The 12,433-nt window shown below is 37.6% G+C and overlaps 1 protein-coding gene and 1 non-coding gene across 3 annotated transcripts in view; both read left to right on the plus strand.

Moving 5' to 3' along the window:
- Positions 1-11,891, plus strand: part of POLE2 (DNA polymerase epsilon 2, accessory subunit) — a 28,638-nt gene extending 16,747 nt beyond the window's left edge. Inside the window, exons 11-19 of one of the 2 annotated variants that reach the window (XM_044231454.1) lie at positions 98-270; positions 1,250-1,339; positions 1,539-1,593; positions 2,385-2,444; positions 2,529-2,606; positions 4,469-4,577; positions 5,870-6,046; positions 7,960-8,027; positions 11,706-11,891. In XM_044231454.1, the coding sequence (XP_044087389.1) occupies positions 98-270; positions 1,250-1,339; positions 1,539-1,593; positions 2,385-2,444; positions 2,529-2,606; positions 4,469-4,577; positions 5,870-6,046; positions 7,960-8,027; positions 11,706-11,724 (829 nt within the window). In that variant the 3' untranslated portion in view covers positions 11,725-11,891. The remainder of the gene's footprint in view (positions 1-97; positions 271-1,249; positions 1,340-1,538; positions 1,594-2,384; positions 2,445-2,528; positions 2,607-4,468; positions 4,578-5,869; positions 6,047-7,959; positions 8,028-11,705) is intronic. The other variant, XM_044231455.1, reaches the window with a different exon arrangement.
- Positions 8,546-8,711, plus strand: LOC122894769. Its single transcript, XR_006381838.1, has one exon. It is a non-coding gene; the product is annotated as a U1 spliceosomal RNA (small nuclear RNA).
- Positions 11,892-12,433: the final 542 nt, after the last annotated feature.

The following is a 12,433-nucleotide window of genomic DNA, read 5'->3' on the forward strand; positions in this document are numbered from 1 at the left end:
ATCTTAAAAAAAAAAAAAGAAAGAAAAAGAAAAAGAAAAGAAAAACATCTCCAACAGAAAACAGGTTAAAGGCTAATATTGTATCATAATTACCTAGGGCATACTATGGAAATGTGAATTTTTTTGGAGGGCCTTCTAATACATCTGTGAAGACTTCTGCAAAACTAAAACAACTAGAAGAAGAGAATAAAGATGCCATGTTTGTGTTTATATCTGATGTTTGGTTAGACCAAGGAGAAGTGTTGGGCAAACTTCACACCATGTTTTCTGGTAGGTGCCATTCTTTTCTACTCTTTTGAACTAAGTACAGGGGGTCATGTCCTAACACTAAATTGCTAAAAAAAAACGTATCTTTTTGAGTAGTCTATTTTCTTGTAAATGTTGATTCAGCAGTGAGCTATTTTAAATGAGACCACCTTAAAGACTTAAGTTTTTACATTTGAAAAATTACCCTGTGCGTGTGTAATCATGAAAAATAAGAATTAGTCCTAAGTATAGTATAAGAATGGATAAGAGTTTGGGCTTTGGAGTCTGACAGAAGTGGATTTAAATTGCAGCCTGAGACCTTGGGCAGGTTACTTAATCTCTCTCTTAGCTTATAGGGAGGTTGTGAAAATCAAGCCATTGCAGGGCCTAGCATATAGTAAGTCCTCAATAAAAGGCAGCTTTGCTACTATTATTTAAAAATAATAGTTGTTGGGGCGCCTGGGTGGCTCAGTGGGTTAAAGACTCTGCCTTCGGCTCAGTTCGTGTTCCCAGGGTCTTGGGATGGAGCCTGCACTGGGCTCTCTGCTCAGCAGGGAGACTACTTCCTCTTCTCTCTTTGCCTGCCTTTCTGCCTGCTTGAGATCTCTGTCAGTCAAATAAATAAATAAAATCTTAAAAAAAAACAATAGTTATTAAAATAAGTTACTATTAAGCTTGTAAATTTTTATTATTAAAAATTCATGGTTAGGGGTGCCTGGGTGGCTAAGTGGCTTAAAGCCTCTGCTTTCAGCTCAGGACATGATCCCAGGGTCCTGGGATCAAGCCCTTGCATTGGGCTCTCTGCTCAGTAGGGAGCCTGCTTCTTCCTCTCTTTCTGCCTGCCTCTCTGCCTACTTGTGATCTATCTGTCAAATAAATAAATAAAATCTTAAAAAAAAAATAAAAAGCAAAACAAAATTAAAAAAACCCCTCATAGTTAAAGGGTTTTTAGTTGGATTTCTAGACTCAGAAACTGATACTCATTTTATTCTCTTATTTTTAGGTTATTCACCAGCACCTCCAACCTGCTTTATACTGTGTGGTAATTTTTCCTCTGCACCATATGGAAAAAATCAGGTTCAAGCTTTGAAAGGTATTGAAGGTCTACTGAATGTTTCTTCATTTATATAAACTAAACTGACGAGAAGTAATCTGTAATATTTTAATTTCATTCAAAAGATGTAGGATTGTATCTAATCAAATACAATTTGATATTTATGTGCATTCAAATTAAATTTTGTATCCCTTTAAAATTTTATTTTATTATTTATTTATTTATTTTTAAATTTTAGATTCCTTAAAAACTTTGGCAGACATAATATGTGAATATCCAAATATCCACCAAAGGTAATGATTTCTACTGCTATTTTTTTAAAGTTTTTTTTTTTAAACAAAAAATGAATTCTAAGTTTGATATCCATGATTATTAAGAAATGAATGGAAGAGGGGTGCCTGGGTGGCTCAGTGGGTTAAAGCCTCTGCTTTCAGCTCAGGTCATGATCTCAGGGTCCTGGGATCAAGCCCCGCATCGGGCTATCTGCTCAGCAGGGAGCCTGCTTCCCCTACTTCTCTCTGCCTGCCTCTCTGCCTACTTGAAATCTCTCTCTGTCCAAAAAAAAAAAAAAGAAATGAATGGAAGAAAAAATTGAGAAAATTAGTATGCTATGAGAGAAAATTATCCTTACGTTGTGATAATATGTTATACTGTACTAGAGATTTATAGTGAAAAATATTAAAAGGGAGAGTGATACTTTCAGCTATATTTTGAATTTCTTGGTGACATTAAGTATCTAGAGCTACACTCTTCAATATGATAGTCACTTGCCACATGTGTCTCTTTAAATTTAAAGCTATATTATTTATAGTTAAATATAATTTAAAATTCATTTACACTAGCTATAATTCAAGCACTCAGTAATTGGACAGTGTAGATACAGGCATTTCCATCACTACCAAAAGGTCTGTTGGACACTGTTAGTCTGGAGACTTTTAGTAATTCATTTATTAAAATGCATGAAATTTAAAAAATATTAAAGATTCATTATTGAATTAAAGGCAATAACTTGTTTTTAGACTGTTGGATAGTGTTACAGTAATTGTTTTTTTTTTTTTAATGAATATGTTGAATTTTGCTGTAGTAGTCGTTTTGTGTTTGTACCTGGTCCAGAGGATCCGGGATTTGGTTCCATCTTACCAAGGTAAGTTTTGTTTAGGTTTTTCTAACAATAAAAAAAATTATACAATTCAAAGATATATTCTTACCACCTAAATTGTTTTTATAGACCACCACTTGCTGAAAGCATCACTAATGAATTCAGACAGAGAGTACCATTTTCAGTTTTTACTACTAATCCTTGCAGGTAAATATAACCATTTTGTGTTACACTTTTTTTCCTTTCATTTCAAAATTAAGTTGATTCTTAAACTGTGTCTCTAAACTTTGACTACTATGAATAAAGAGAAAATTTCTCTTCATTTTAGGTTTCTTTTTTTAGGGTTTTTTTTTTTTTTTTTTTTTTTTTAGATTTTATTTATTGGGGCGCCTGGGTGGCTCAGTCATAAGCATCTGCTTTCAGTTCAGGTCCTGGGATTGAGCCCCACATCAGGCTCTCTGCTTAACAGAGAGCCTGCTTCTCCCGTTCCCACTCTCTGCTTGTGTTCCCTCTCTCGCTGAATCCTTCTCTGTCAAATAAATAAAATCTTAAAAAAAATTTTTTGAAAAAAAGATTTTATTTAATGTCAGAGAGAGAGAGGGGGCACAAGAAGGGGGAATAGCAGGCAGAGGGAGAAGCAGGCTCCCTGCTGAGCAAGGAGCCCGATGTGGGACTTGATCCCAGGACTCTGGGATCATGACCTGAGCCTAAGGCAGAGGCTTAACTGACCGAGCCACCCCGGCATCCAGGTTTTTCAAAACTTTAAAAATATTTTAACATGATTTAATTCATTAATAATGAATTTAGAAATTGAAAAACAGATGGAGGTTTAAAAATTGATATACTCATCTCACATCCTTTAAGAAAAGTTACGGTGGAAAAGTAAAAAGATGATGCATTTACTGTATGTATTGCTCACTGTAATCATAGGCTGTTACCCTAGTCCTTGGTTCTCCTCTCTTTTCTGCCTACATTCACTCCTTTGGTGACCTATCCATTCCCACCTGTATATTGCCATGTCAACTCCCAACCTGTTCTGTACCCTTATCAGAGTTTGTGGCACCTTTATCCTTCCAGTCACTCAGGCCAAGAACTTTGGGTTTCTCTCACATGTAGTTTTTCAGGAAGCCCTTGAAAATTTTGAAGGAAGACTTCAAAGTATATGCAGGACCTGCCTGCTTCTCCCTACCTCCTCCTCTGTGACCCTCTACCGTCTTCTCTAGCGTGGATTACTATGGTAGCCTCCTAGTTGCTCTGGAGCTATCCCCCCTGCCCTCCTTTTCTAGTCTATTCTTAACAAGGTGTCAGAGTGATCCTTTGACACACAGGCACATCACATCGTCCTTACTGATCCTGAAGATAGGACCCTCTCCTGCCATTCAGTGACAGCTCACATCCTCGCAGTAGTAGTCAGGGCCCTGCCTGATCTAGCCTCCTGTTCCCGCTCCGATTTCCTCTCTTCCTCATTTATTCCAGGCACTACAGCCTCCTTTCTGTTCCTCAGACGTGCCAGACCTTCTCCATCTCGGGGCCTCTGCTGTACCTGCTCCCCCGACCTGCACGGTGTTCTTCCTCTGCGTATCTGCTTGATTGACTCTCTCGCCTCCTTCAAATCTGTGCTCAAATCAGACTCTGTTACCAGCCTACTAGTTTTGATCATCCCTTTTCATAGCTCAGCCCTGTGGCCCTTCTCTCCTCACAAATGGTCCCTAATAGCCTGTTTTTCTTTTTCCCATACACTTAATTATTTCCCAATATCCTTATATAGTTATCATGTTTATTGTTTATTTTCTCAGACTGCCCTGCTCCCGTTAGAATATAAACTGCATGAGGACTGGGATCTTTTTGTTTTGTTCCTTCATCCCTAGAATGGTGCCAGACACATACGAAGAGCTCAATAGATTACTGTTGAATGAGTGGATTAATAGATTTTAGCTGCATTTCTGCTATAGTAAACAATGGGAAGGGAGAATGGCTTTGTATCATGAAATATTTTGCCTTTTAAACTATCTCATACTTATCATATTTTCTCCTGAGGAAGTCAAATTCAACTATCGTTTTCATTTTAGAATTCAGTATTGTACACAAGAAATTATTGTCTTTCGTGAAGACTTAGTGAATAAAATGTGCAGAAACTGTGTCCGTTTCCCGAGCAGCAGTTTGGATATTCCTAATCATGTAAGTTGAGTCTTCTTTATTAAACTATCTTAAGAGTTGCATTATATAAAATTTTGTTAAGTCACTTAATAATTTGCCCTTTTATGTTTATTTATGGTTCAAAGTAATTCGAACATACTTTGGTCAGTAAGTTAATTTTTGTTACTAAGTCAGTGTTTCTCAACTTTCTTACTGAAGTCTGCCTAATGAGCAGAGGGAAACCTAGAATGAACAGGAAATTTCTTTGACGCTTCCTATCTTGCTTTTAAAACGCATAAATCTTACATTGTCCTTCAAAATATATGTATATTTGTTTTAAAAAGATGTTTCTATTCTTCACATTCATTATATGATACGTCCACGTTAGGAGGATGTGTAGTGTTTATCTTGTAGCTTCAAGGTTCCCTGACATAAATTTGTTAATCCCTGGTTTCATGTACCCTCCGCCCCGGTACCACTTTGAGAAATGTGAAAGTAGATCATACAGAGCATTTTTAGTATTTATTTTATAATATTAATGATTATGTAGGCTGTTTATCTATTCTTGGCATTACTCAAACTGTGGAATTATTTTTAGATGAACATAATTATAATTAGTAGCTGAGTTTATTATACAGCTATAAATACAGTTGCTCCAATATGACTGGGGAGTAGCTTTTTTAAAAAAAAGATTTTATTTATTTATTTATTTATTCATCAGAGAGAGAGATAGAGAGAGAGAGAGCACAAGCAGGCAGAGTAGCAGGCAGAGGCAGAGAGAGAAGGAGTCTCCCCACCCAGCAAGGAGCCCGATGCGGAACTCGCTCCCAGGATCCTGGGATCATGACCTGAGCCAAAGGCAGCGGCTTAACCAATGCCACCCAGGTGTCCTGGGGTGGAGTAGCTTTTATGACATATGGTATTAAATGAAAACTTACAGATTTTTCCTAAAATACAGGATAGTTAATTCCATTTCATTTCCCCCCCAAGATTTTATTTATTTGAGAGTGAGCAAGCAAGAGTGGTGGGGAGGGGCAGAGGGAGAAAGAGAATCATACTCTGCACTGAGCAGGGAGCCTGACCTGGCACTCCATCCAAGGACCCTGAGATCATGACCTGAGCCGAAGATAGACACTTAATGGACTGAGTCACCTAGGCACCCCTTGTTTCATTTCATATTAGTATTTCCTAAAGCTTTGTGATTCAAAGTCTCCCTAATTGTTTCTCAAATTTTCTAAGTCCTTTTGGTAAATGATATTTAATTTAAAATGATTTGTTGGCAATTTTAATTTTTACAAATGAACTGACATTTGTTTTATACCATTCTTTTTTAGTTTGTAAAGACTATCTTATCCCAAGGTCACCTGACTCCTCTACCTCTTTATGTCTGCCCAGTGTACTGGGCGTATGACTATGCTTTGAGAGTGTACCCTGTGCCTGATCTTCTTGTCATCGCGGACAAATACGATCCTTTTACTCTCACCAATACAGAATGCCTCTGCATAAACCCTGTAAGAACAGTTAATGTTATATAGTCATAGTTTGTCAAGATTAGAGAGTTATTTCTTTAAACTTAAAAAATATTTATTTAGTAAGATTATTGTTGTATAAAAATGTACTATTAGTGAAACATTGAGTTAATTTGGTATATACAGAAAGCTCTTCAGCATTCAGGAAAGCATATGACGGTAAAGTAATGCGACTTAAAAAAAAAGTACACCAAAGCATATAAATCCAAATGCATATTTTCCCCTTCGTAGTTAACTGCCTTGGGATTCCTTTCTGGGAATTGCTTTCAGAGCCTCTGTCTCATTCTCTTTAAATACATTAATGTCCTTTGTGAATGATTTTGATTTTTGGAAATTTGTGCAAGTCCCAGAAATGCGTAAGCCTGATGAATATGGAAATTCTTACTGAGATATAATTTCTACAGATGTATGATAGCCTTTTCAAGTTTTGGGAATAAGTACTGCATAAACATTGTTGATGAGAAACAAAATATCTTCACTAGTGATTTTTAATCTGTATGTTTCCTTGATTCTTGTGACTGTAATACTTTGTTTCATCTAGGTCATTTTTAGAAACATCATGACTTACTGTTGGTTACCGCTTTCCTCAAACACTCATTTATTTTGTCCAACTCCCTCTAAGAGAGGGTTTCTCAACCATGGAACTATTGACATTTTGAACCAAATCATTTTTTTACTGTGGGCCACTGTCACTTGCATCGTAGGGCACTGTGCAGCATCTAGCCTCTCATCCCTACATGCTAGGGGCAGCCCCCAGTTGTAACAGACAAAAACCTCTTAGGATATTTGCCAAATGTCCCCTAGGGATGACATTATCTGTGGTTGAGAACTGCTCTAAGGATGAGCACAGTCCATGGATTTGGTTTCACAGTTTAAAACTTGTGAAAGTTTTTCTAGAATCTTTATTCACTTTCCAATATTCTTTCACAATGAGGGTATTTCTTTATTTAAATTTAACTCTTTGGCTGTTCTCATAGTTAATGCTTTATTTGATAACACCTTATTTCTGAATTTTTCCACTTCGTCTTCCTGTCAGCCAGTAAACAACCATCTCTTACACCAACATTATATCCTTTTTTACTTCATACCTTTTGAGCAAACCCAAAACTTTTCACATTGCTTCATCCCTTTTTCTTTTCCTTTTTTTTTTTTTTAAAGATTTATTTATTTTAGAGGGAGAGTAAGAGAGCACGAGTAGGGGGAGGGCCAGAGGGAGAGAATCTTTAAGCAGCTCCCCACTGAGCGCGGAGCCCAATGTGGGGCCCAATCCCCAGCCCAATCCCACCACCCAGGAGATCACTTCCTGAGCCAATATCGAGTCAGACGCCCAACTAACAGCCTCCCAGGCACCCTGCTTCATCCCGTCTTGATACTTACTCACCCTAAGGAATGCCTGCGATGGGGCAGACATTGAGTTAGTGCCAGGGACACAGAGCCTGAAATGAACAGACCATCTCTGCCCTAGAGTTTAGTAGACACAGTTGTGTTACTGCTCAGTTGCTTTGGGGGCACATCAGGGGACCATCAGTGCCGATTTTCACTGCAGAGAGGGGCAGGAAAGCTTTCCTGAATGTGATGTGCAAGTGTCTTAGGTGCAGATATAGCATCACACGGTACTGTCTCTTACACTGAGTATTTCTTACTCCTAAGCATTTCCAGTTACATCTGTTAGTATAAGACTCTCTAGCCAACTAGAAAGACTTGCTTTGAGTGGAAACATTTTATATTAGTATCTTCTCTCTATAAAGATCAGGAAAAAAAAAACCCACCTCTCATTACTTTTTAGTTACATCTTACAACTTTATTTTTAAGTCATGACCAAGGAATTTGATCTTAAATATAGGAATTCTTTTATAAAAGTTCAGTATTCACAGGCATTTTTTTTTTCTCCAAAGGGCTCTTTTCCAAGAAGTGGATTTTCATTCAAAGTATTTTATCCATCCAACAAGATAGTAGAAGATAGGTAAGTGTACTCCCAGAAACAGCAAGGAGGAGTTGTCTTTTGGCTTTGTATTGCTGAAAATTAGATGTCCTGTAGGTGTGTTGAGGTTTTAAAAAATGTCTGTAATGGTCCTTTGGAAATGTTTCAGGCTGAACTTCTGGTCATACTGTGGGACATAGAATTGTATGTACCTGATAAAGGAGATTAAGAAGTGTTTTCTGAGGGCTGTCTCAGGCCAGCCACAGAGGTGGGCTAGTTCTCTCACAGGCTGACTCCTGATGATGTTTGTGTTCTGAGAGGTCAGCCTCACCGTCCATGTGGTTGACTCTCAAAACCTAGGCAGTTGGCCTTAAACTGGCATTAATGAAGTGTGTGGGGAGGGCATGGGGTGTTAGTGATGGTGAGAGGTTGGGGTTGGGGTATTGTCTTGGGGATAAAGAATAATCCATGTTGGGGGCTGGGTAGTGGTTTTCCAAGGGTGATCTCTAGACCACCCTCAACAAAATCCTCTGTGAACTTTGTTAAAAATGTTAAGTTTCTCACTTCACCCTGACAGAGGAGATAAAATGATCATGAATGTGGTTTTCCCAAGGTGAGGCTTATCTGTTGCACTCCCTAAGTGCTGACCCCTGCAATTTCCCCAAATGTGGGAAATCTAGCTGTGTAATTTGTGGTAGTGGGGGGCTGTGTTTGTGCTCTCTCCTGGGCAGCATTGGGGGGGGGTATCCCACTCCAAACTTATCAAATGATTCTCTAGTTGTAGGGCCCAGGAATAAGCATTATTGACACCATTTCTCTTGGATTCAGGCAGCCTAACACGTGATTTCTCAGTTAATCATATTTTGAAAAAGCAGCTTCCCCTTCAGATAAGAACAAGTGACCAAATAACTGCCTCCCAGGTTCTTATCAAAGAATGCAATCTTGAACACACAGCTTAGTGGTCTTTATTTTTTGGGAATTAACATATTTAAATGAAATGAATACAAGTACATGATAGAAATTTCAAACAATGCTCAAGGTATAGAATTGAAAAGGAAAAAATACATCTGCTTCCTAACCCTGAAACCATGATTAAGTTTCCTATATTTTTAAAAGATGTATTTATTTGAGAGAGAGAGGGTATGCACGCACATGAGTGTGGTGGGGAGGGGCAGAGGGAGGGAGTGAGAGAATCCTCAAGCAGACTCCTGGCTGAGCACAGAGCTTGACTTGGTGCTCGATCCCAGGACCCTGAGATCATGACCTGAGTCGAAATCAAGAGCCAGAAACTTAACCAAATGGATCACCCAGGTTGCCCCTTTTTTATATTTCTTGAAAAAACAATTATGCATTGTTCTTACCACTCAGTACTCATGGAAGATTGAAGTCCATTCACTTTATGAGATATTCTAAGTTTCCCTCTTAGATTTACTCATTTGACATATATATGATTCTACTGTATTCCACACACTGTTTGGTTTTTGGAATGAATATAACCAGACAGATCTTCTAGTCTCTTCTATAAGCCCCAATCTATGTATGTTTGACTTTACTTAGACCAAGTTGAATCCTAAAACACCATAACTGATTTGGAATGCCCTTCGGTAAGAGTAAGCACTTGCCTCCAGTGTCTCAGCTGCCTGTCCTCACCTGGATGCCCCTGAGGGCATTTGATTTTGTGACCCAGGATTACTAAGGGCTGTCTGCCTGGAGCATATTTTGTCCACCTTTAGAATGACTTTTACTGAACTGAAATTTGATGTGAAACTGCCTCTGCAAGGAAAACAAATATGGGAACTTTAAGCAGGTCTCAGGCCAAGGGGATTCTGTGTCTATCCCAAGCAACTGTTTATTTAGGGGAGACTGGGAATCTTCTAATGAACTCCCTTTGCTTTAGCTGCTAGGAAGCACAACCAAATGTATAGCCCAATTCTCTCGCTGCAGAGGAATTACTACCATAAATGTTGGGCATGGCCCTGACTTCATCTTTTTTTTCTGAACGGTATTTTCCCACTACTTGAATTTCTTCATTTACTTTTATCTTTTTATTCATTTGTCTCTGCAAACCATTTTATATTCTTTTTTTAAAATGAGCTGGGATAGAAATAAGTAAACCACAATAGGAAATTAATTGATTTATTAATTATGATAGCACAGGACACCAGTTACATTTCTGATAGTGTTCCCTGGGTGCCATGCAGAATTGTTAGGTGTTCTAAGCACTTTTTACAGAACTCTGTGATAGTTCCACACATTATGGTATTAGAAGTCATATATGTACCCATCTTCCTTAAAAGCTTCTAATATAGCCATTGACTTGAGTTGATGCTCACCATTCATGGGGTTGAAATGGTTCCTTTATCATATAGCTACTGAAAAGCCTTGACATGATTTCCAGACTATAATTTAGTAGTGATAATTGAAGGAATGTTTTTAGTGCTCGATCAAAAACGCTGATGATGTACATTTATTTTTGAGGGAACAGAAACCATTTCAAGATATAGTGGAATCATTTGGTCTTCCTGCTACTTAGTTCCCCCAAAGAAGAAATCTTTTGGTAAATTACTTGTGAAATCATATTGTAACATTAATCACAGAAATGTTGTCAAAATCAGTAAGGTTAACCCTGGTTCAGGAGGGACTCTCATACAATTGTTTATTTTAAAACATAGTATTGGTGATGTAGTGGAGAAATACCCATTTTCATCCATAGCTGGGTGGGATAGAAAGTGCCTTATGGAGGGCAATTTGACAGGATTTCTTAAGACCCAGACTGTATATACCAGCATTTACATTTTTAGGAATTTATCCTACAGATATACTTGGGCTTATACATCAAAGTAAGTACAGGTGTTTTTATTGTAGTTTTTGTAATAACAAAACAAATGGCTTAAATGGGTACCCATATGGGGGTGCCTGGGTGATGTGGTCAGCTGAGCATCTGACTCTTGGTTTTGGCTCAGGTTGTGACCTCAGGGTCATGAGATTGAGCCCCCTGTTGGATCAGTGCAGAGTCAGCTTGGAACTCTCTTTCCTTCCCCTACTGCCCCCTGCCCAAACTCTCTCTAAAATAAATAAATAAATATTTAAAAAAAATTAATAAATGGGTACCCATTTAAATGTGTGTACTTTTTTTTTTTTTAATGTGTGGGGGCACCTGGGTGGCTTAGTGGGTTAAGCCCCGGCCTTGAGCTCAGGTCATGATCTCAGGGTCCTGGGATCGAGTCCCACATCCGGCTCTCTGCTCAGCGGGGAGCCAGCTTCCCCCCCCACCCCCTGCCTGCCTCTCTGCCTACTTGTGCTCTCTGTCAAAAAAATAAATAAATCTTTTTTAAAATATGTGTGTACTTCTTAGAACTTTTCAAATGTATTTAAATTTCAAAACCTTAAAGGAAGGGATTAGTTTTAAAAATTATAGGTAAATATATTACCAACTGAAAAAAGGTGTAAAATAGTGTGAACTGTATTCTAACACTTGTATATCTTTTTAAAGCATGTACCCCGCCATAGATGCTTATATATGATTAGACTATCTTTATAAGGACAAATAACTGGTTCCAAGAACAGAAATAGAGTGTGAGACTGATTTATTTTTCACTCTGTCCCCTTTTGAATTTGGAACAATATGCATGTAATGACCTATTTTTAAAATTAAGTGCTTAGAAATGTACAATAGCTTAGGTTTCCAACATGTTTAATTTTATGCATTTTTATTTTCAGCAAACTTCAAGGTTTTTGAGATTCTTAAAGAGCATCTGAAGAAAGAAAATTCCATCAGTTCTGCTTAATTTTATATTTATGTGATTTTGATAAGTTCCAATAAAATTATGATAAATGCTAGAATGTTCTTAAATTTGTATTTTATGAAATTTTGGTATTAAGTTACAATAAACATGGTACACTTGACAAAGTTTTACAGCAAAAATATTTTCTGTATAGTCTTAATATGAAAATATGCATGAAGATATAATCTGATTTATGCTTAAAAACTGGTTTCATTATTCTAGGCTAATCATATGCTAGTATTCATTTTAAAGAAAATACAAATATTTAAAATTTTCTGATTCCTTATTTTGTCTAACTTGAGTCCTAATGTTAGATTTAGCAATCTTCCAACTAAATTTCAAGTCACAGAATTTATTCTAATGCTAGTGAAAACCTGTATTACTAAGATAATCATTTCATAATTATATTTTGGCACTGGAGATTTTTTTTTAAGATTTTATTTAGGGTGCCTGGGTGGCTCTATGGGTTAAGCCTCTGCCTTCGGCTCAGGTCATGGTCCCTGGGTCTGGGATCGAGCCCCGCATCGGGCTCTCTGCTCAGCGGGGAGCCTGCTTCCCCCTCTCTTTCTGCCTGCCTCTCTGCCTACTTGTGATCTCTGTCTGTCAAATGAATAAATAAAATCTTAAAAAAAAAAAGATTTTATTTATTTGACAGGGTGAGAC

Source organism: Neovison vison, chromosome 13, assembly GCF_020171115.1.
Source record: "Neovison vison isolate M4711 chromosome 13, ASM_NN_V1, whole genome shotgun sequence".
NCBI lineage: Eukaryota > Metazoa > Chordata > Mammalia > Carnivora > Mustelidae > Neogale > Neogale vison.